Source organism: Lissotriton vulgaris, chromosome 1_1 (genome assembly GCF_964263255.1).
Source record: "Lissotriton vulgaris chromosome 1_1, aLisVul1.2, whole genome shotgun sequence".
Lineage (NCBI taxonomy): Eukaryota > Metazoa > Chordata > Amphibia > Caudata > Salamandridae > Lissotriton > Lissotriton vulgaris.
This window is the reverse complement of record NC_141685.1, coordinates 833,248,994-833,272,923: the sequence shown is the minus strand read 5'-3', so window position 1 is coordinate 833,272,923 and position 23,930 is coordinate 833,248,994. Positions and strand designations below refer to the sequence as shown.

At 40.7% G+C, this 23,930-nt stretch overlaps 1 protein-coding gene across 1 annotated transcript in view; it reads left to right on the top strand.

The window, feature by feature from the left end:
* ABCD3 (ATP binding cassette subfamily D member 3) overlaps positions 1 to 23,930 on the top strand; it is a 370,248-nt gene that overhangs the window by 161,960 nt on the left and 184,358 nt on the right. The window contains exons 5-6 of the mRNA XM_086957398.1: positions 3,107 to 3,176; positions 20,108 to 20,205. Coding sequence (XP_086813524.1) covers positions 3,107 to 3,176; positions 20,108 to 20,205 — 168 coding nt within the window. The remainder of the gene's footprint in view (positions 1 to 3,106; positions 3,177 to 20,107; positions 20,206 to 23,930) is intronic.

Genomic DNA, 23,930 nt, shown 5'->3' with positions numbered 1-23,930 from the left:
CACAATTGTGTTGAGAGGCTTTTCAGTGAACAGTCTGATTTATACAATGGCCATGATTACTGCATGACTTGCTGTAGCCAACCATGTCATCACACCTCCACTCCTTGGGTGTGGTTCGGATTGCCACCCACATCTGGGCATGAGACTACGTTACTGTTGCAATGGTTCTTGGACAGACCTCATTGATTAAAATTGTTTACTTTGTGGTTGTCATTGTGGTTGTGATTGTGTTAACAAGATCAATGTTGAAAATCGATCACATATTACGCTCCCTCAGAACCTGTTTGATTAGTAGCTGAGAGCATCACCCTTGGATGGTGGGGGTCTTTGTTTCCTCATGGAGGAGAGGCTACAAAAGCTTGGATAAAGAAAAATATACGGAAAGCCTCCGACTGTATAAGGGTACATTGTTGGAAACTAAAAAGGAGTTCTTTGCAGAACAAATCTTTCAGTCCAAATCCAATTCCAGAGAACTCTTCAAAACCATTTCTAAACTAGCGGCCCCCATGGCCCCCAAGAGCCAAAGCAGTCCTGAACTCTGCGAAAAATTGGCCAACTTCTTCCAACAAAAAGTGAAATCCATTTTTTCCTCATTTACCCTAGCTCACAGGGGGTTAAGGGTGATGCCACAAAGAATTTATTACACGGTTTCTAGATAATTTCTCCCTGTTAGGGACACCTGACTCGATTAAGCTTCTGAATTCCATTGGATCAGAGTCGCCGTCAATCCATGGCCAGCCTCGGTATTGAAACAAATCCCGGAAGTCATAGGATCGACCCTTACACCACTGTTTAACGCCCCCCCCCCCCCCCCCCCCCCATGAAAAAAATCAACCCTTGAGCCTGGTGATCCAAACAATTACAGTTCCTGCAAAAATTATTGAAAAGGCCATGAATTTCCAGCTCAGTACATTTCTTCGGACTAATAATCTATTTGACCCATCTCAATATGGGTTTAGAGCAGAACACAGCACCGATTTGGCCCTAATTAAATCAACAGAGGAAGTGAGGGAGGCCTTGGATAATGGAAGAAAGGCAATTCTGATCTTGTTAGACTTATCAGCAGCCTTTGGCACAGTCCATCACGAAGAGCTGATGGCCCGGCTGTCGGAAGCAGGGGTACTAGGAGCTGCCTGGAACCTTTTGCAGAAGTATCATCACCTGCGCCGCTAAGGCCTGGAATGAGCTCCTGTCCCATTTGAGGAAGTCAGCCGATCTCCTCACCTTCAGGAATGGCTGAAAACATGGCTTTTCTCACAGTAACACCCTCAGTACTGACAACCAGCAGGCATGCTTAGCGTCAGGACACCCAAGGGTAACTGTGCGCTTTAAAAGTTCAAATAACAGAACATGTCCGAGCTCAAAGAGAGTGGGGAGCCTCTGACTTACTTTGAAAGTTTTCTGTTGTATCTTGCAGTCTTTTACATTCCCGGTTCTGATTGAAACCTTATTCAGTTAGTGTCTGACTTGCTCTATGAATATGATCACCCTCATACAGATAGGGTGATGTGGAAAAGAAATACACTCGTGCAGGTCACCGAAGAAGGTATTTAGAATCAACTGCTGCTCAACAAGTGCATAGGATTTCTTGATGACCAGTTGGTGCTATCACCTGCATATAAAATTAAAAACGTATCCGTTTGATCTCAAACATTCAAGTTTGTGGTAACACCTCATTCCCAGGCCAAAATAGATCTGTGGTGGTCTCCGAATTGTTGATGCTCACCATTATATAACTATTTTCATGATATACCAAGTTCTTTATCCCATAGTTGCAAAGATTATTTACATAAGGAGGAAGTTACTTGGGACTGTACCTCACAGCAACTCCCGGATGCACCTCAATCGTTGAATGCATTGTTAATTCCTCTACGTCCGCACATTCTAGTGGAAAAGTTGAGACCATTTATCTGACGGGTTAAGCTTTGCCGAAAGTAAATATGCAACAGTAAAACCTTTCAAAAAACGCACCATTAATTCTAGGACTGTGGTGCAATTCAAGAGCTGTGCATAAACAAATGCCTTCAAACATGTTTAGCAGCTTTGCAAGAGTGTTTCTGTAGTTACATGTAGATACATGTAGTTCGACTGATTGCTTCCCAATGTGTGTTCACTCCTAAGGGAACTTTTTCGAATAAGACTTCTGTATTTTTTTTTTTTAATAAATGACAAATTGAAATGTATGTTATTTGTTATTTGCGGTTCTATTCATCTACTTTTAGGACATTGTAGGAATAGATTCGGGTCAGGTAAGTCATAATGTGTAAATCAGTAAAGTTTTAATTATTTTAAGGAGATTCTTTCTGCTAACATCCCTGTAAGTGTGGCTCCATTGAGAAGAGTACCTTGAATTTCCCAGTACTCTGGTTATTGGTCACCTTTTCAACACTTACTTCCGCTGCCTTTGTTGCTGGGGTCTTACTCGACAATAAGAGTAGTGTGATAGCTATGCATCTGCTCATACCTGCTTCTAAGAAATTAAAGAGTTTCTCCTTTTATGTTTCAACACAATTCATTTGTAAATGTTATTGCAACCATATTCCTGAACTGAATATCACATCCCCCTCGAGTGTTAATGAGTAAAATAGACAAATATCCTTTGCTGACTCCCAGGGGCTCCTGGCGATGTGAAATGTGTCCTTAATGGTTTGTGAATTAGGATCATGGCATGGCATGCTAAACACCTCAGCATCCTTCAGTAAATGAGATCCATTGCCTCAAAAAGGTTCTAACCTTGCCTCTGCCATTTTAGTAGAAATGTATCAATTAGTGTATCACTTGGAATTTTACCATTCCATTTGTACTGACCAATAATAATAATGATGTATAAACATGAAAATGCCAGAGAGATGCCACCACTTCCATCGTCCCTCACGAGTTGTTTTAAAACCATAGACCTTGTTATTATTTGATTTCAAACATTGCAAGCTGTTTTTGCAGAAATTGATGTTTACTTCTTAAAATTAAATAAATGTTCAACGTTCCATGAGCTGGTGATATAACATGTATTCCTTGTTTGGAAGTTACGGTCTGCATTTGTGAACACATTTTGGAGATGGCTTGCAGCATTGCTTTGTTGCTAATGTTTTGTGCATGTGGTTTGCAGTGCTATCATTGGTCGCAGCCGGAAAGATTTTACGAGATACTTATTCAACTTCATCGCAGCCATGCCAGTTGTAAGTGCTTCTATTATGTCTTTTGTGACTGTTAATAATGTGTTTGGGTTTTGCAAAATCCTCTATTCCATATCCGGTTAACTTGTGTGGACTGCCACTTAATCACTACTGGAAACCCCACTGAATCATTATTGATTTCCACTGACACGTTTTGAGTCCTTACTGGAAGCAGACAACCCCGGCCCAAGTGTGTTTGATGATTTGAACCTCAAAACAATACACAAAAACAAATACACAAATTATGACTTATTTTATTTAACCCACAAGCAAATTTAAATAATTTTAGTGGGAAGTTTTTCTAAATTCAAGTGAAGACTTCTAATCCTGGCCTCTTGATATAGCACTGTAAAACAAATGTCCATAGATTTTCATTTTTGATTTGTGTTTTTAGATCATTAGACGAGTAATTTAGCTTGGGTAGACATTTCTGATCCAGGTCGAATTTTTCTGGATGACATTTTTAAAAATGACATGTTTTGCAGTGATGTAATATTTCAGGAACCGTGAGACCTATATACTTCATTTTGGTGACAAAACATAGGTCAAGTAGTCATCTAGAGACAGAAAATAACTCCTCAGATCAAATCTTACTCCATTTTACAAAATGGCGTCTATAATAGAGGAGAAAAAGCCATATATAGATATGAAACCAATAATAATGCTTTTAAATCCTTTTATGTATACACCAAACAATGTTTGTAATCTGAATATTGAAAAATAACTCCTGTTTTAGGCACAATTTCATAGTTCACTTTATTTGTTTCAGCAGTTGCTCGTGATACATTTGCAGAATGTTGAACATTTTGAGAAGAGCATATCGGCAGGGACATCTTTTTATAGCACAGGTTTTGCAAGTACAAATATGTGAAAGTTCTCTTTGTAAATGCTTTAAAAATGTTGTAGGTTTGAGCACCCGGTGAATATCTTCCGAACCAAATTCATACTGATCTTTCTCTTCATGTGCTTGATCCAAAACATTTACACATCTTCTGATAAAGTAGAACGCTCTTTTACTATGTCCACGCACAGAGTATGATGTCGGTGGAAGGTCACTTAACAAGGCTTATCTCTTGAACTCACTGCACCGAAGATAGTCAAATGTGACAATCTGAACTCGTTTTCCACACACGCAAAAGATTTTTTCTACGTCTTCAAAGTCAAGTTCTTGTCCTGTCTCTGAAAATCATTTTGAATATATCTCTGCAGGAACCAACTCTTCATTGACAATCATTCAACTTGCAATAATCGGAAATTCAGTGTTCACTGCAGCATAATCAATGTTTTGGCGAGTTAACATCTCCAAGTTCATCTTTTTCGATGTTGATGACTAGAATTTATCAAGTTTACAGGTATAGGTGTCAAATTTTTAATGCAGGCAAGGTCAGTTGTTACACTTGTAGACATTTGTCTGATTCTCTCACATTCTTTGACAGATAGTTCAAAATAACTGTCAAAGACAATGTGCAGTTCTTGCAAGGTCAACACTGACTTTGATATTTGTTGAACTGTCTGAACGACCTCTCCGAAGTTTTCCATGGATGAAATCTTGACTATTCGCAATTGTGACATAAAGCCCACAACAACAGCAGTTTTCAAATGAGGACAGCTTTTTGAAATTCTTTTGGTGGATGTTTTTTTCCCAATCGCTTGTACAGGTGTATGCTTCCCTGGTTTAGCTGCAGCTTTTCCATCAAATAATGTGTTTGGAAGAAGATCATGTGACAGAATGTATTTGATAAATGCACCCCTTTCTTTTGCTACATCCATCTCTCTATGTGCTTGAGAAAGTTGTTTTTGTGTAACCTGTTTTGTAGTGGCTAGTTGGACAAAACTCTTGCTATGGCAATTAAAGCATGGAAGTTAACTTTAGCGACTATGTCCAACAGCTATTTTTATTTCAATACAAATCTCTCCTGCTTCAGCTCTTCGAATAGTTTTGTTCTATGTTCCAGAACATCTAGTAGAGCTGTCTTTATATCGTTATCCACATATTGTTTGGTCACAAAGTTGTGTCTTTCCACAGCCTACATGTTTTCAAAGGGGTTTCCTTGCTTCTGCATGAAATGAAGAATGCTGTCAACATGTTAATTAAAACGTGCCCCTCTCTTTCCTACAAGTTTGTGGTGAGGATCAGTTTCACGATGGTCCATTATTTTTGAATTTGTCATCTCTCTGAAAACATTGAAAATAGAAAGGACGTCATGGTAAAGTGGCTGCAATTGTTCAACTTATTCACTTTTATGTGTCTGGCCAACAATTCCCTTAGAACTTTTCTGTGATCTCTGGATTGTCTTTTCGAGCTTTATATCAGGAGGCACAGCATTGAATCTCCCCTCTGTCTTTCACCACAAAATGTCTTGGGATTAATTTTCTGTGGAGGTATGGGTTTTCCACCTCTAGCTTCTAAACGCTTTCCAAATACCTGGTCCCATATTTTAGGTAGTTTATGCAATCTAATTCGCTAAACACAATAATCAGTGATTCCAGTCTTCACATGCAGCTCCCAAACAGCATGTACCAAGTTTTTCTTCACATTCTTTGACCAACTCTACAAATTAGTTTTTCAGGTTATCCGATTTTAAACTGAGTGTATTGAACTTTGCCTGGCTTTACATCATGTATTATGAATGAAGTTCAGTCTGTGCCTTGATCACTTCTGAGATAAGATATGCAAAACCTAATTTGTCATTCTTGTTCCAGAAAGCATTCAAACATTGTGTTTCTGTATGACGAGCGTACCTAGTAACAAACGAACATAGTGAGTTCCACTCAATACTGGCTGGACAGTTTTGCTTCCAAAGTTTTCAGCCTCAATAAGTGCAATCGTCTATGCCAGATCCACTGAGAACTTCCTGCACACTGCAATGCAACTGTTAGCACGTGGAAAACGCCTATCTTTGGATAAACACCAAATTGTACAGGATTGTTCATAAAAAGGTCAGCTACAATACTGAAGACACCTTCATTGCAGAAAATTGTCAGGATAGGCTGGTCTTCAAGCTGAGGAAACACATTTGGAAATTTTTAGAGCTATGTATACTGTTGCGTAGTTTGTGACTGGAGATGGTATACTGGTAAAAACCCAACCTTTTTCAGCCGGACGGTATTCTAGAAGATCGTAGCTTATAGTGATTTTGCACAAGTTGGCAAGGGAATTGGGTTATGTTTGCAGCTTTGTTTGTTTATTCCAACACATCTTGCTTTCCAGCAGTTACTTCATTGGCCCAGTCTTGAAAAAGCACCATGGCAGTACCATGTGTTCTGAATGCTCAAGGCAAAGAAGAGCTGTCTTCAAAAGTAAAATCAAACCCTTCATCCCACCAACGGACCTCAGACAAGCCTCGCAGTCCCTTGTCCTATCCAGATTAGACTACGGGATCGCCACCCTCACAGGCACAGCCAAACTACACCTGGCTCCACTTAGAACAACACTAAATGCAGCAGCCAGAATGGTGTCGGGAGTGAAGAAATATGAACACATCACTCCCGCGCTAACTGAACTCAAGTGGCTCCCAGTAGAAATGCGAGCTTATTTCAGAACCGCCTGCCTCACACACAAAGCTCTACACACTGGCAAACCCACCTATCTAGCTGCCAAACTCAAAGCGGGACAGACAAGAAACCTCAGAAGCACTAACTCTATGCTTCTCATCCCTCCGAAAACCTGCAAACAAAAGACTCTATCTAGGTCCTTCACCGGAAATGCACACAAAATCTGGAATGCCATTCCCATACATATTAGGACGAACTCTTCCTACAGAGCCTTCAAGAGCCAGCTCAAAACGCTCTTCCTCAATCAAATCCTCACAAAGTAAAAACAAATCCTCTTTAACTCCCGACCACAAGACAAAAGACCCAGAAACTACGTCAAAGCGGATTAACGAACCTCCTTAGACCTTGGACTCACTATTTACCTGGGCACTCTTCGTGTAACAATCCGTTTATAACAATTCAATTCAATTTATTGGATAAATGATTTCGAACTCCTTAGAGATCCACATATATTAACATAACACAAGAACAAATATAAAAAGGAAAACAGCTTATTAGAATAATCAGTATTAACATAGATTTACAGATTTTCCAACCAAAGTTATTAGTAAAATTCTATAAAACACTTAAAGTTGAAAATCCTATAGCAAAAGATTTCATTTGGTGGGGAAAAAATCGCATTAATTAGAGAACTTGCCGATAAAATGCCCAATTGAATACATACTGGTCTCGCCCACAAACGGCGATAGGCCATTAAGGCAGCACAAACTATCAGAACATGTACGGTATCTTGAACTGAAATATTACAAAAACTGCATATATTAGATATGCCATACCATTTGGCCAATAGTTTATTCAGCGGAAGGAGATCCTGTCTTAAAAGCAGCCAAAATCGGCGCAAACCGTGGGACACATTCCACGATGCATATGGTTGTAATTGCCTAAACAAATAGGAGTTGACAACTTGGGTGATCCCTTTCTTAAGTGTAATAGAATTACGATCTCTTTCGAAACTGAACTTCCATGTTGCCTGTTTTAGTATAGATTTTAGCTGATATTTCGACAAATCATAAAGGGTTGCTTCCTCCAAATCCAAGAGTTCAATAGCCTTCCTAAAAAATTTTGAGTAATGAATACGCTTTTAGGGGGCCCATCAGCTCTTTTTTAATAAGATATCTTAGTGAGGCCGGATTCCCTTTAAACAGGCATGCAACCCAACGGATAACTCCTGCCAAACCCTGTGCCCAGCTGCTTCTTAGTCCAAATTCCAATCGGAGAGAGGCTACAGTACAACTTGTATTAACAGAAGTAAGGTTTCTCAAAAGGGAACCTTCAATAGTGTCCATAAAGCCCCATTCACTTAGCTCAATAAGTTCTGTACCGTAAAGCAAAGTTGCAGGAATTTTTACCCGGAATGCCTCCAAAAGATGCACAAAGTGTCTTTTACCGGTTGATTTGTATAAGGCTCCTAGCCCGTTTCCCTGCGCCTTTGCCCTGCGGGAACTATTCTCTATGTGGGGTTTATTACTCAAGTTGCCACTAACTATTTTTCCTAAGAAAACATATGTTTTTACCCTTTCTAATTCTTGGCCTCCCAGTTCCCAACTAAAGTGATCCAATTTCAGTTTTTTCTTCCCCTCTAAACACATTACCTTGCTCTTGGAAATGTTTATTTTCAAAACGTGAGCTTCGGAGAATAGGTGTAGGGCATGCAGACGGTTATTAAGTCCTTTCGGGGTAAGGTCTAAAACTAGTATGTCGTCAGCATACATTAAACAAGAGATGTAAGTATCTCCTAAGCGCGGAGCAATACCTTCGCTGAGGGATATATTGCGGGGAAGGCCACTTACATAAAGGGAAAATAAAAGTGGAGCTAATAAACAGCCCTGCTGTTTTAGCCGTTAGCCGAGGGGATGGGCTGAGATAAACCCCTCTCTCCCCCCAATAATACTCTACACCATGTAAATCCTGTATTAGGTATAAAAGTCTAGGAGGCATTCTAAGAGCAGATAGTTTTTTCCACAGCAATTGTCGATCGACTTTATCAAAAGCTGTTGAAAAGTCAATGAATGCCACATAGACTCTCCCTTTTCTAGCTCTTATATACTTATCCGTTATTACCTGGAGAGCAGTTAAGTTGTCCATGGTACCATAGTTCTTCCTAAAACCAGTCTGCTCAAGAGGGAGTATATTTGCATGAACCACCCAGTCATTTATACGCTTCAATAAACATCTGGTGAAGACCTTGCCAATTGCATCCAATAATGCAATTTGGCGGTAGTTTTGGGGGGACAAACGGTCACCCTTTTTAAACAAAGGAACTAGGATTCTTCCCTTCCAGGAAGGAAGAACCTTTCCTTCCCATAGGCAAATATTGAATATTGGGCAAAGTAATTTACTCCATTTGTTCTCACTTTGCTTTAGTATAGAAATGGGCAATTCATCGGGGCCCATTGCCCCGGAACGCCGCATTTCTGTAATGGCTAGGCCTATGTCTTTTTCTGAAAAAGGTACCATAGGCAGGCCGGACTCCCTCGGCCATACTTGAGGGGCCGCAGAGTTATTACTTGCATAAAGATTGGTAACAAAATCAATCCATATTTGTTCCTCAATTGGGATGGGTATTGGTTTTGTTCTCAATCCACATCCCTCGCCTATAAGGGACCAAAACTGTCATTTCCCTATTAAAAGATGCTTCTCTTATTTTTATCCAAAAGGCTTCCTCTTTTACTTTACGTATTGTATATAATAGCCTTTTCCTTCTCCTTTTTAACAACGTTATTTTTCGTGCTGTATCATCAGATCTGGCTAAATATTGGGCTCTTACTAATTTATTAATTTCTATATTAAGCAGTCTCAGGGGGCTTAGAAATATTTTAACAGACTTTTTTTTGTTGATGTTTTTGGCCGCCGCTATTACTGCTTTCATAAATAAGGAAAATTTCTCAATTTCCAAACCGTACCAGGAAGGTAAATCATTTAGCACTGCATCGAGCATTTCCTCCAAATTTCGTTGAGCTCTTGCTTTCCAATGACACCTTCTTGATTTAGTACCGAAATTTACCCATTCACTATTTAGAGACCACTTATCACAGTTAGAAGACTTTACACTCACAGAAATAGACAGTATTTTATGATCGCTGAACAACGTGTCAATAATACTGAGGTCCTTTAAAAGCTCAAATATGAGTCCCCACTATTACATAATCCAATATCGATTCGCCTTGATAAGATTTATGCGTAAAGTTAGCAGGCGAATCCGAGGGAAGTCTCCCATTTGCAATAACCCCGTCCATATCTGCCAGCTCATTTAAAAGTAACTTTCCACGTTTGTTCGTTTTAATGTTTTCAGGGAATAGTGCCGGAGGAATATGGAGAGATTCTTCTTTGCATTTATCGCGGAATAAATTCATGCTTAGATTGGATATTTTGCAATTTAAGTCCCCAACTATAACTATGGCAGTCAAAGGATCTTTCTCCCTGATGTTCTGGACGTAAGAAAAAACCTTTTTCAAAGTTCCATTAAAGCCTGCTTCTGGAGGAATGTAGGCATTGATCAAGACTAAGGGTTTAATAGCTTCATTACTGCTGGACTTAAATAGAGTTATAACTTGAAAAAGCTTACAGGGATCCATATAGTGGGCATAATTCCAGTTTATGCGATTCGATAGGAGACAAGCTATCCCCCCACTGGCATGTCCTCTCTTGTTGGTTGTAGCATTACCTTCCAACACAAAATATTCATTCCCTGCCTGAATTTTATCAGGGCACCACGTTTCTTGTAGGCATATTATATTTGCCTCAAGAGACAAGAGAAATTGCATTTTTTCCGGGCAGTTTTTTAAACCAGCTACGTTCCAGGATATTAAAGATATCTTGTCGTTAAAAATGCGGATTAGCTGTTTGGTTAATTAGGGGTTTTCCTGCCAAAATTCCCGGTAACCAATTCCATTGGTCTCTTTCATCCCCAATACCAGATTGAGGAGATAGTTGAGGCGGGTTCACATAGGACACTAAACGGAGGTCCTTAGACTTGCATATTTTTAAATCCGCAAGATCAACTACCTGTTTTGTTCTACCAGTTGCTGCTTGCAACAAAGAAAAAGGGGATCTTGACGGGATTAGAGATTGAAAAACTTTATTTTGTCCAGTATATCCTATCAAGGGGATTACATCTATCCCTCTGCTCTGAAGGTCTTCAGAGCGTTGTAAGATTAAGTTTGCAACTAACTTAGACTGGAACTTCACCCTAGTTATCATCCCTGTCTCGGATTTTAATATTTGTACCCTATCCAGGTCGACTGATTGTATCAAAATTAAATTAGCCGATTCTTGAAAATACTTAAGTAGGAGGGATCTATTCAAAATGCATTCAACATCGAAAAGAGGGGCGAATTCTAACCACATGGTATCCATGCATTTTTCTTTAAAATCCCTTGCTAAAACATCTCGTGAGATTGCTCCAGCAAAGGGAATTGCCAAGGGATTAAGACTTGGCTTTGCAAGGCCAGTGGGGTTATGCTCCTGTCCCTAAAGTATCGAACTTTTAAGTCCAATTGTATCGCAACTAGGAACTGGATGGGAAATAATTTCCGTATTAGTTTTTAAGGGAGGAAAAGAAGGGGGAGAAACTACTAAAGGAGCTGCTGAGGTCGTAGGCATAATATTTTCCATTATATTTATGTTTTCTAGATTATTAACATTTTCAACTACCTCATCGGGTATATAACATACTACTTTGTTCATAGAGGAGTTGGGCTGTTTTCCAAAGAGTATTTTCCTCCGCCTACTTTTCTCTATCCGTCTTATTAATTTCCTCTTATTCTTCCCCTTCTTCTTAGGTTTCGCTAAATTCTCTTCATTACTATTCTCTGCAAGGGCAACTACTTCCCTAACGCCCTCACCTTGTTGCCTTATGAAGATTGGAAAGAGATCATTCTCCGTTTTTGAAGGAGACTTCCCCAAGACTTTTATTTCAGATTCAACATCTATTAAGCTATTTAGGATGGGGATTGGGAGGATAAGACTTGAGTTGACCTCCTCTTGTACCATTTTTTGTTCATCTTTAGATATAATGAACTGTTCCGTTTCTATAACTTCATCACGTGCATTGGTGGGCTGTTCCTTATGAACTATATCATGGACGATGTTCTTCTCATGACAATTGCCTAATAAAACTTTCAAAATGTGGGTCACAGTGTCTAATACGCAATCGGAACCACCCACGAATTTTTCTAATAATTGTAAAATAGATGATAATAAATGTTCCAATGCAGAGAGAGAGGCCGAAACAGGTTTATCAATCCCTTGAAATTGAAATGCATTTGTCCCCGTTAGATTTAAGTTAGAACTTAATGAAAGATTAGAGTGTAAAGACTTAGAGGGAGTACTACTGTACAAATGGAGGCCTGCTTGTGTTGATGTTACCGGTGTTTTTGGATCGCTTAGGGCTTTATCAAACTCAGTATCCATGTATCTTTGACATAATTCTTTATCTAGAACCATAGGAGACAGGCCATTAATAAGGGAAACTCTTACTGGTGAGACAATCAAATAGGGGACATTATCATGACAGATTTTCTCATTTTGTAAGATGTCTTGAGCTATCTCAGTCTTTGCTTTTATAACTACGTTTATAACAATGTAATCTGTTTATAGCAATGTTGTAAAGTGCTCTGATACCTCCGGGTCAGGCTAGCGCTATAGAAAACTCCAAAAATAAATAAAATAAATGTGTAGTAGAGTTTTCTTTTTGCTGTGTTGTAAATCATAAAACATGATTTGGAAAAGACAATACATTTGCAAAGCATAAGCCTGTCTGTTCATGGGATTGTCTTCCACTTCTTCACTTATATCTTCAACGCCATCATCCACGTTGTCGGCGTCTGTTCCAAAATCAAGAACTTTAGTTTGTAACAGTTTTGCTTTGCTGATATTAAACCATGATGTAAAAAATGTTAAGACCACATCAGTCATTCTTTATGACTCTCATGATTAGCAGTGCTCTGAGGCATCACAACATCTGTCATTAAGTCCAAAATCTAAATCTTTCAGATTCTTTCTTAAAAAGTTTCCAGCTGATTTTACTGCATCCTATGATCTTATTTTAGCAGCAAGAACTTCAGGAATCAAATCCGATGAGAACACCATAAGTGGCTCATTCTTCTTGTTAGACTGACAAAAATGAATTCTGTCATTGTACATTCTCACCAGAAAAAACGTAATTTCATTATTATGGATCAATACATGTTCATCAATGTTGACCATTATTTGTCTGATCTCAAGGAGTGTAAACCCATAGTCCGCACTCAAGAGTCCCTTTAAAACTTCATTTGCTCACTGAAGGCTAGCAGTTACGTTGCTGTTGAGATCTCATTGTACATTCATAGTTTCAAATGTATGCAGGCATGCCGTTCGGGTAGGCATACAAATCCGCTGCAAATACATTCACCTCGCTGTTTGGATCACCTGCTCGGCTGAAAACTTTATCTAGGAATAAATTAGCTGCAGATAAAAATGTTTGCCTTTGAGACTCAAATGCTCTGTACTTTGTTCTTTCCTCAATCCCTTTGGCCCTTGTTATGTTATGTTATGTTATGTTATTTGCAAAGCATAAGCCTGTCTGTTCATGGGATTGTCTTCCACTTCTTCACTTATATCTTCAACGCCATCATCCACGTTGTCGGCGTCTGTTCCAAACTCAAGAACTTTAGTTTGTAACAGTTTTGCTTTGCTGATATTAAACCATGATGTAAAAAATGTTAAGACCACATCAGTCATTCTTTATGACTCTCATGATTTGCAGAGCTCTGAGGCATCACAACATCTGTCATTAAGTCCAAAATCTAAATCTTTCAGATTCTTTCTTAAAAAGTTTCCAGCTGATTTTACTGCATCCTATGATCTTATTTTAGCAGCAAGAACTTCAGGAATCAAATCCGATGAGAACACCATAAGTGGCTCATTCTTCTTGTTAGACTGACAAAACTCTGTTTTTGGGCTTAAATCAGGCCGAACTATCCCGCCTTCAGAGGGTCCAAAATGCGGCGGCTAGGATGCTTGTCGGCCTCCCGAAATTTGTCTCAGCTCGCCGAACTATCCAGAATCTCGACTGGCTACCGATTGAGCAAAGAGTTAAGTTCAAAGCCCTCTGCTTAACTTTTAAAATTCTTAAACTAGCTTCCCCTCCTATTCTTTCACAGACTATCCTGCACTATGTCCCTGCTAGAGCTCTTCGCTCTGCTGGATTGAACCTCGCCATGGTGCCGCGTTTTAAACGAGCTAGAATGGGTGGACGCTCGTTCTCAGTGCTGGCGGCTGCCCTCTGGAACTCTCTGCCAGCTCCACTCCGTTCAATCCCTGACTTGTTTCTTTTTAGGAAGGCTTTGAAGACCTTCCTCTTCTCCACAGTTTAGTCTTGTCTTCTTGCCTTCGCCTTCTCATATGTGTTGTGTTAACCAGTTCTCCAAGCGCCGGGACGCCTCTTGGCTGCGGCATCCGTGCGCTATACAAAAAATAAATAACATAACATAATGAGAAGTGTCCCCTGGGCTCCTTCAAGGTCCTTGTATTAAGGTTTCACCAATAAACAAGTTAAGAAAGATGCCAAATTTTGGTGTAGCAATGCTTGTTTTTTAATCCATCTTGTTGTATTTCACAAGAGTATTTATAGTATTAACAAAATCCTTCAGTTGTTTAATACGCACTCAAACAATCCCAATGCATTTCGGCATAATATGAATGCCTTCTTCTGGGGGATTACATTTCGTGGCGTGCACGGACGGAGTGCTCGAAGATGCCGCAGTTCTCTACCGGGTTTGGCAGAGAACTGCGGCATCTTCGAGCACTCCGTCCGTGTACGCCACGAAATTTAATCCCCCAGAAGAAGGCATTCGTATTATGCCGAAATGCATTGGGATTGTTTGAGTGCGTATTAAACAACTGAAGGATTTTGTTAATACTATAAATACTCTTGTGAAATACAACAAGATGGATTAAAAAACAAGCATTGCTACACCAAAATTTGGCATCTTTCTTAACTTGTTTATTGGTGAAACCTTAATACAAGGACCTTGAAGGAGCCCGGGGGACACTTCTCATTGCTTGAGTAGTACGACCGTTTGTAAACCACAGATAAAACATTGAAGATCCTCTAGTTTTTGGAGGTGGACGAGCCGTAGCCATCGATCTTCTGAGTGGATGGGCATTCGGTTTGGTTCTCGTCGCTTTGTCAGAAAACACTGCTTCTTGTTAGGATTCAACTGGTTTTTGGTTTTTGGACTACTTTTTCCCTTTGAATGCGACTTGTAGCACTTGTTACAATGATAAAATATTTGATCGACTTCACCCATCAGTTTCAACCTTTTTGTGAACTTTGACTTGCCGTATTTCTGCAACATCTCTAAGTCTCTTCATTCGAGCCGCAGTCTGTTAGCTTTTATTTCAGATTAGTTTGGCATAGGACACCTCTTTCTTTGAATGAGTCCTTAGATTTTGTAGTTAGCAACACTTTTCAGGAGGTAAAGATCCTCTGCTACCACCTGCTTAGCTCATGTTTACGAATTTGGATCAATAGGAAACCTGAAGTTATAAACAATATTAAAATAAATTACAAATATGATGGCTAAAACATTATTATAGGGCCACCATTTTGGAAAATGGTAGAAGTGTTGCTCTCAGGATTTTTTTGTTGTCTCTGTAAGACTACTTGACTCCCCAGCCCTATGTTTTGACACCAAAATGAAGTATATTGGTCTCATGGTTTCTGAAATATGACATCATCACTGCAATACATCTGCTGTTTTTAAAATGTTATCCAGAAAACTTCTGCCAAATTAACAATGTTTACCCAAGCTAAATTAATTCTATAATGATACAAATACACAAATCAAAAATCAAAATCTCTGTGAAGGACTATCATCCTCCATACTATAGTTTGTTGGATGCACTTGCACTGCTCCCATAAGTTAATCTGAGGATACTAACAGGAGGCCCCATTACGATGCGGGTCGGATCCATCCTTAGCATATCGTAATCTCCTATTTGGAATAATTTCCAATCAACCCATTTTGATGGAGTCCATTGGAAATTATTTCAAACATGAGCACCGAATGGCTTCTCGTCCGCCATTCGGAATGCCTTAAGTAATCCCTCAGCCCGCTCTTTCCAGCCGAGGGATTGCGATGGCAGATTCCCACTGCCTTTCTGTGCCAGCCTTTCCGACACAGAAAGGCATTGGAAATCTGTCTTTGGTGCCCCCCAGCAGAGCCCCCATGGGTGCAAGGCTTCCAAATGGCAGCCCAGGGAGCACCTATGGTGCCCCTCTGATGATTCTTCACCCGGTGGCAGGTATATTGAGGTGCCTGCCACAGGGTGCTGATTAACTTTACCTCTGTTCTTTACCACAAGAGTATACATTCCGCTTGAAATGCATGCTCTCATGGTAAAGAATAGGATTGCGACCGAACAGGGTTTGGTTGCATCCTAATTCCTGGACTGGAACCGACAACAGGATGTTGTTCGGTTCCAGATCCAGACATTGGAATCGGTGCCTCGGGTGTCTATTATAATGGCGGGCGATCCGCCTTCCATTATTCACCGCCCACCTCCCATTACCCCCCCCCCCCCCCCCCTCCATATTTGTATGGTGAGGGGACCCCGGCGGACAGAAAGACCGTCTGCCTGTTTTCCGACGGTCAAACAGGTGACCGGGCGGAAAGGGTGCTTGATATGGTGGTGGTGGTGTCCGCAAGACACTGCCATCAATATCAAGATGCAGGCGGTGACGTGCCTTTCCATGGTGGCGTTGCCGCCATGGAAAGGCATGTGGAGTCTGCATGTGGGGGTCCGTTGCAGGCCCCATGATGTGGGGGGTGCATATGGGGGGGTACCTGTGGTACCCTCCTGCATTTGCATGCACAACATGGCAGGCACCACACAGTGCCTGCTACGTTGTGCATGCAAATGCACAAATGCCTTTTTTTACATTGCGGTGGTTGCTGCTGAATGCACAGCCCGCTGCAATGTAAAAAATGTGAGATGCGCCCTCCAGTGCGGGTGGTCCCATTTGAAAATAAGATGGCGGGCTGAATTTGTCCGCCTGCCATTGTAATATACCCCTTAGATTTTGGCCCCCAATTTCTAATTGCTTCACTTTTTAAAAATGTCAATTTTACATTTTGCTTCTGTTTTTAGATACACTTAATTTGTTAATATTTAATTTTCTAAGCGGTCGCGGACCCCAAGGATTCCTGGAGCACATTTTAAGAACTGCCCTATTGTATTGTTATAAATCTAGTTTGGAATTTATCAGAAATGCTCCGCAGGTTAGATGAGATTCTTACCTGTTTTGTAACCTGCCCTATGCCCTCTTCAGTAGTGTTAAAAAAAATACAGATCTTTGGAAGCGCTCAGTATGCGACTATGTGGAGTAGTCTGCCTTCCTAAAAAAAATATTAAATTGTTCTGTGAGAAATGTAAATATTTTCAGTGCTCCTGTAACAGTACTTCACTAGTCGTCCAACTCACATGGCACCATCGTTTGTTACACAATATTGGCTCCCATCACACGGTCACCTGGTGAGGTGCTGCTATCACAGTGTGTTCGCAGTGAGATTGAAGCTGTTTCAGAGAGCAGGTTTCCAGTTAATTGTTTTGGAAGTTCTGCGCAGCCTATGTCCATTAAGGGTTGTGAACCCTCCCTAGGACATCGGTGACAGGAAGGTTGGCCGTTGGACATGGTGAATTTAAAGCGCCTTGGCACTAAGGCCAACCTGCTTCAGCACCTCACCCCTATCTTCACACAGGCTGCTTTGCCTTATAAAGTATAGGTTGCACATAAAAACGGACGTTACGATGTATTTAAAATAAAAAAGATTTTAAAATTAACATTTACAAATACTAGAATAATTCTAGAACTATAAAAAAGAATGCACAATTGTTTTTATATTTTTGTTTGTGTTTATAAAGAATAGCAATCACCCTAGGGAATCAAGCACCGTTGAAGTATACAAACCATGGTAATTTCCACAAATAAAATACCATAAAAAAAATTAAAGAAGTAGCTAGGTATATACTGCATTCCTAAATTTGGAGAGTTTTAGTTCCTTCCCCACACAACACCGGGTTAGGGAGTCAGTCCCTTGCTTTGAGAGAAAACAGTCCCAAAGAAGTGTGGCTGGCAGTTCTATACAGCTTCTGAGAAGAAAGAGCTATCGCCCTTTCTTGATTTGTTAGGGCTTTACTTTCCTGAGGAAAGGCCATTTTAGGAGTGAGAGGTAGTCTGGCTTTGCCATTGGCATGTTTGCCTCCCTCGGTCAAGAAATCAGATTAGGGTAAAGGTAGACTCACCCATAAGATGGGCCATGCATAGTTTGTATTTTGTAATCAAGTTTGTATATTTATAATCAAGACATAAGTGGGTTCCAGCACCATTGGAGTCTCCTGAGCAGACATCCCAGTTACTGGTGCAGAACCATTTGAGTTTGTTTTACATTTGAAAACCAAATACACGGCTCTTTCACAGGCCCCTCTGAAAGCAATGAATATTGTTAACCCGATAGCTGTCCACTACAGAAATGATGCATTTTGTTTGGCTCCTGGCCGTTTAATATCTACCAGGAAGATTAATAACTAGTTTCTGGAACAAATCTTATTACAGTATTGCACGAATTGCTGTGAGGGAAGATCAGAATTCTAATAAAGAACTAGTATGTTAGCCTAGCTCACAGAATGTACCTGCACTGGGAGGCATACTGCTAGAGAATATAGACTAGAGGTATTCACTTTCATTTGCAGAATGCGGTCTTTGAAAATGAAAATGGTTCTCGTTTCATCATTGCTGCTATAAGGTCCGTGAATACGTCCCCAAAACTAATTATTATTTAAAGTGTTCCACCTTTGTGAAAACTGAGTACTTCATGTGTTCACTGGTTTTGAAATGGTTGAATTATTGTATTACAGTGTTACTTCTTTTTAAATATTTTACTAAATTACCTTTTGAATGTAGTTATTTCTAAAGTATACAGAGTTAAAACTGTATGGACTATATATATTTTTTTTTTAATGAGTTTGAGTTTAACGATTTACTTATTTTTCACTTACAAACTTGAAACACTAAGACCCCTTGTGCCAAACTTCCCACGGGTAGTGTCGGCAACAAGACACACACTGCATTAAAATACATATCAAGTCCATGCTCTTTAATTATTTACACTTGAGACCAGTACCATACGCCACGTTCCATCCCAAAACATTTTGACATTTAGTTTTAGCACTGTGTCCATACCAAAAACAAAACGTTAATGACTTTAAGTTGAATGTAATGAATAGAACCAGACTGGCACAAGTGCCCCCATTTCTTATTCAGAATCTGTTTAGAACGGAGTTTAAGCCCCTACTGTATAATGTGGATTACAGAAAGCACAGATAATCAGAAGATGAGTACATTTTAATATGCACATATATCGTAAAGAATGGGTGAACACAGTGTTGCCTCAAGGGATCTCTCTAAAAATGGTAAAGGTCCCTATGCAACTGTGTTCGGTCAGTGGCATGTTGCCCCACTGGCGTACTACTAGCTACTAACATCATAATCCGGTCTTTCCTCCACCAGGAGATGTCTCTCACACCAGATGCAGCGTGGGATCAGCACCATAGATACTGTTTTAAAATAACCTCCTCGCCCGGAAAACAGTACATTTGTTTAAAAAATGGGGCAATGGCAAGGTTAAATGAGAGCTGTGTGTAGGAAAAGCCAGATATCCCATACATCTACATAAGCATATGGTCAACATGTTTCAACCTACTTGTGCCAAATAAGGCCGATGGCTTTCAACAGGGACGTAAGGTTTTGTGGATCCTTTTGTAGGCCAAATGGGACACTTTCCCCTGGTCGCTTCTAATTTCTCTCTGTGGAGAAATCGGAGAATACAAAGGCCTCTCCCTCCAGATTCTTGAATGAGGCCCCATAGGTGGAGGGGGAGGCGGAAAAGTTCCACTCAGTGGCGCTGACTCTCTGTGCGAATAACGGTCCCTCCCGGCCATCAGCCAGAGGCCATTGTAATCTCTGATTTCTCCAGAGAGAGAACATCGCAGTGCCCAGGGGAAAGTATCTCATCTGGCCTACAAAAGAGATTAACACAATTTTACGCCCCTGATGAAATGAATCATAAGATTTAGTAAAACATGGTGTCAAATTAAGTTCTTTAAGCAGGAGCCTTGATCTTCCACATTTGTTAAAATATGCATCAACTAACTTGTTTTGACAGCTTAGGATCTACTAACTGTTTTGATGCTAACGATTTGTCAACTAGGAACAAAACTGTCAACCACATTAGCTCTGTGATCAGTGCTCTGGTAATAATGACACGAAGTCAAATGTATGATTTACAATGCACTAACTTGTCAGTGACTATGTTCTTGTTTTAATGGAATAACAGATCTCTCTAGTGAATAACTTTCTGAAGTACGGACTGAATGAGTTGAAGTTGTGTTTCCGTGAAAGACTGACCAAATATCTATACGATGAGTATTTGCAGTAAGTAACAACATACATTTTCTTTCAGCATTTGAATGTTATTCTAAGGCACATAGATTGCATACAAAAAGTGAAATAAACTATACTTCAATTTGTGTACATAATAGTTTTGGGTATGAAATGAGGGTATGTAGAATACTGAATCAGTAAACAACGTTTTTGCTTTAGGTGTGGAGCATAGTCTGCGTTCCTAAAACAATGTAAAGTGTAAATCTACAATGCCTCAAGGCTCAGTTGCCATCTTGAGATACTTTTTTCCTCTGGTGGGTTTGGGAGCAGAAATCACCGCTCTTGGTTGAAAGCCTGCTTCCAGAGATTTTCAGAATTAGGGGAACACTTAGCTTATTGGGGTAAATCACAGCATATGGATTTTGAAGACAGACACACTATTTTAAGAAAAAAGTGTACAAATACGCTGAATGCAATGCTTTAATTATTCTTAGCCATTGTTAATTACTGGCAAACCAGTACAACAATTATTTTTCACAATCTGCCACCTCAGGTTGGACTCAGCCCTATGCAACTCAGTCTTAGCCCTGCTTCAATGGAAACAGTCCAGCCCGAACTGCCAGGGCATATCTTCCCTGAACCGGAACATCAGCAACCCAAGATTGGTTTCTCCCTTATTAAGGCTCAACAGTCAGGTATAGCTTGGTTCCATTAGCACAGTGTGCATGGGACCCTCATTTGGGCATACCCATCTCACTTAGAGCATCACCCTAGTCCATTGTTAATTTGTACACCATACCACCTCAGTTTGGACCTAGAAATATGCAAATCAGGCTTGACCCTGCTAGAGTGCTAATAGTCCAGCCTAAACTACCAGGCGGGGTCCTCTCTGAACTGCAACACAATCTACACAAGACCGGTTTTGCCCTTAGTAGTGGGACGGGCATGCCCAGACGTATGTCCTGCACACACGCTGTCACTGAAACCAGGCTATACCTGGCTGACCAGCCCTAATAAGGTTGACACGAGTCCTGGTTTACCTGTGTTCTGGGTTACGGAAGACCTGGCCTGGCTGTCTGGTGTATAAGGGAGAAGGTAGGCTAGAGTCTATTGCAATCAAAAAGGGGAGAAAGGTTTTGAGTGTCCCAAAATGCAAGCCAGGAAGGCTAAACAACCAACTTGCCCTGCTTAGGTAAGAAATAATGTTCCACTCAAAATTATGTCTGTTGTACTAAGTGCGTTTTTCTGGAAATGTGAAAATTTCTTAACAGTCGACCCTTTGTCAGCCATTCTGTAGATTATGTTTGCCTAGGTTATAGTTATGCTCTTTCAGTAGTGTTTTGTTGTTGAACTTGTGCATGATTTAAGCAACACACCATTTCGTAGCCCATCTCTTAAGTCTATTTTTGTTTACTACTAAGAAGCGGATGCCTGCAAACTGGTCTTGGTAATGCAGATGAGGTCTGACTGTTAATCTGAACAGTGGTAATTCAATGATCGTTTTGCATCTTACCTCTGGGCCAACCTCTCATTCTCACCCTCTTGTTGAGAAGAATGTTTGGCTCCTTTCAGTTATTCTTTTCGGTGCATTGCCATCAGTCTTTGCCTTCAAAGGGATGAGATTTGCGTGCAGGTTTCAGGGCCCCCAAAACCCTGCACTTGCTAAGGCTCCCTATCAGAAGAGCCACTTCACTACCAGCTTGATGCCAATCATCTCATGTCCATTGGAGTGAGAAAAAAAGACCCAGCTCTACTGACTTGAAGAAAAAGTAGTAAATTGCAGATTTTTACAACAGTCTTGTAGCTTTCTTCAGGGCCAGAATAATTTTTCACTTTGTTTCAATTCTTAATAGGATAGTTTTTGTATGTATTAAGTGGAAGGAACAATGTTATCTTCTCATGGCTCCTGTAATGCCTCTATTGCGTGACACTATATAATAATTACATCATTATAGTGTCTTCTCGCATTGGCTCCCTATTTGTGGTGTCCTTTCGCTGCTCCAGTCAGAACCTAAAATTAAGCAGGACACGTTGCTGTGCTCCTACCCTTCTGGCAGGGACCACTGAAATCTCCAATATGCTGATTTTTGAAAGCCCTCTATGGCTTGCATGACAGTGCTTTGCTGGAGGACTTACTTTGATGTGGCCTCACTAACCTTTGGCTACCATGCACCACCTCACATGGGTTACCCGGCCCTTTTGGCTACCATGCACTTTCCTTGAGGGACCACATAGTCTCACAAGAACCTCGTGGTGATGAAGCTCTCTTACACTGCTTAGCACTTGCAGAATGGAAAACTGCGGGGCATAGCTTGTGAGGGTGCTATCGCCGTAAACGCACAAATGAGCAGCGTTTTCTTTTTGAAATTACTCGTGCTACGGTGGGCCAAATGCAGTGGTGTTTGCAGCTCTGTTTTCCCAGCCATCAGGAGTGCTGTTGCAGGGTCCTCCTGACTCCCAAAATGTAATCTGGCGATTTTGGAGGATTTCTTTGTACTTTTTCAATGGTGCTTCATGCCCTTGGACATTCCCTTCTGTCCAGCCATGATGGTATCTGGTTCTAGAGCTTTCCTGGCAGCAGCACCCCCACAGTCCTTCTGGCAGACTTAGCTTTATACCTGCACTCCCAGAAACACTCCAAAAACACCCAGGCTTTCAGCACTTGCATTGTGCTGTGTGTCCAGCAGGTGCCTATTGCCCACTCCCAGGACTAGTCCACAGATGTCCAGAGGAATCCCTCTAATTGAGGGTCCCTTACAAGTCCACCCTCTACTGGTCCTTTGTGGGAGTCACAGCCACTAACTCTTCTGCTATTCTCCTTCTTAACTCTTCTTTCTTGTGTAGGGGTCTAAAAAGGTAGTGGTGGAGAGACCTGGGAGTTTGCTTCCCAGGCCAGTGATACCATATCACCCCTATAACCTAGTTTGACACTTCCAGTGATCAGTGCACTGACGATCCCTCCTTTTGTGCAGCATTCTGATAGGGAAGTAATACTACAGATGTGAACTCCGCTGTGCCAACTCCTGCCTGGTTTAGTCCCTCCAAGACTTCAACGAATCAAAGAATCCTGCTATGGTGGCTGAATCCTGAGCTCAGCGTGTCCTCCAACACTCTGCAGTTACTTGATAGGGAGGTGCTACTAATCGGCTTATTGAAATGCAATGCACCCTCCTACCTCTGCCAGTAGAAATCAAATCTTCTCCAGGATTGGCATGTTGTTCAGGTGGGCTTTGATCTGCCAGCTGGGCGCCGAATAACTAACTTTACCAATAATGAGTGCCATTCAGGCTGGCTCAAGGAAAAATGCCCACATTTCTAAGTAGATTAACAATCTCTCCAAATAAAACATACTCTTGATATGAGATTGTGACCCAGTAATCCGTAGGAAAGGACACTTTGCCAAAAATGCAAACTAGTTTAAACACCTCAGATTTACACTTCAGCTAACAAGGTAGGGAACATTTATTTTTGTATTCTCAATTTAATATTAAGGCTTAGACGGCCTCAATTAATCTAATCTGGGTATCATTTGCAACAATGTTACCTGACTATTTACACAAAAAAAACTTCCTTGTTCAACCAGCATAGTTGTTCACACCTGTTGATGTATTACCTGTGCACAGCCTCACCCCCCAGCTGCACGACAGATCTCATTTTAAAAGGCGGGGAGTAGAGGATAAAGATCAATCCATTTTGCCTTAGCGTTCATACTGGGTGAGACTCCATTAGGAGGATCTTGCCGAGAGCAGAATTTCATTAGTCAATATATAGGAAAG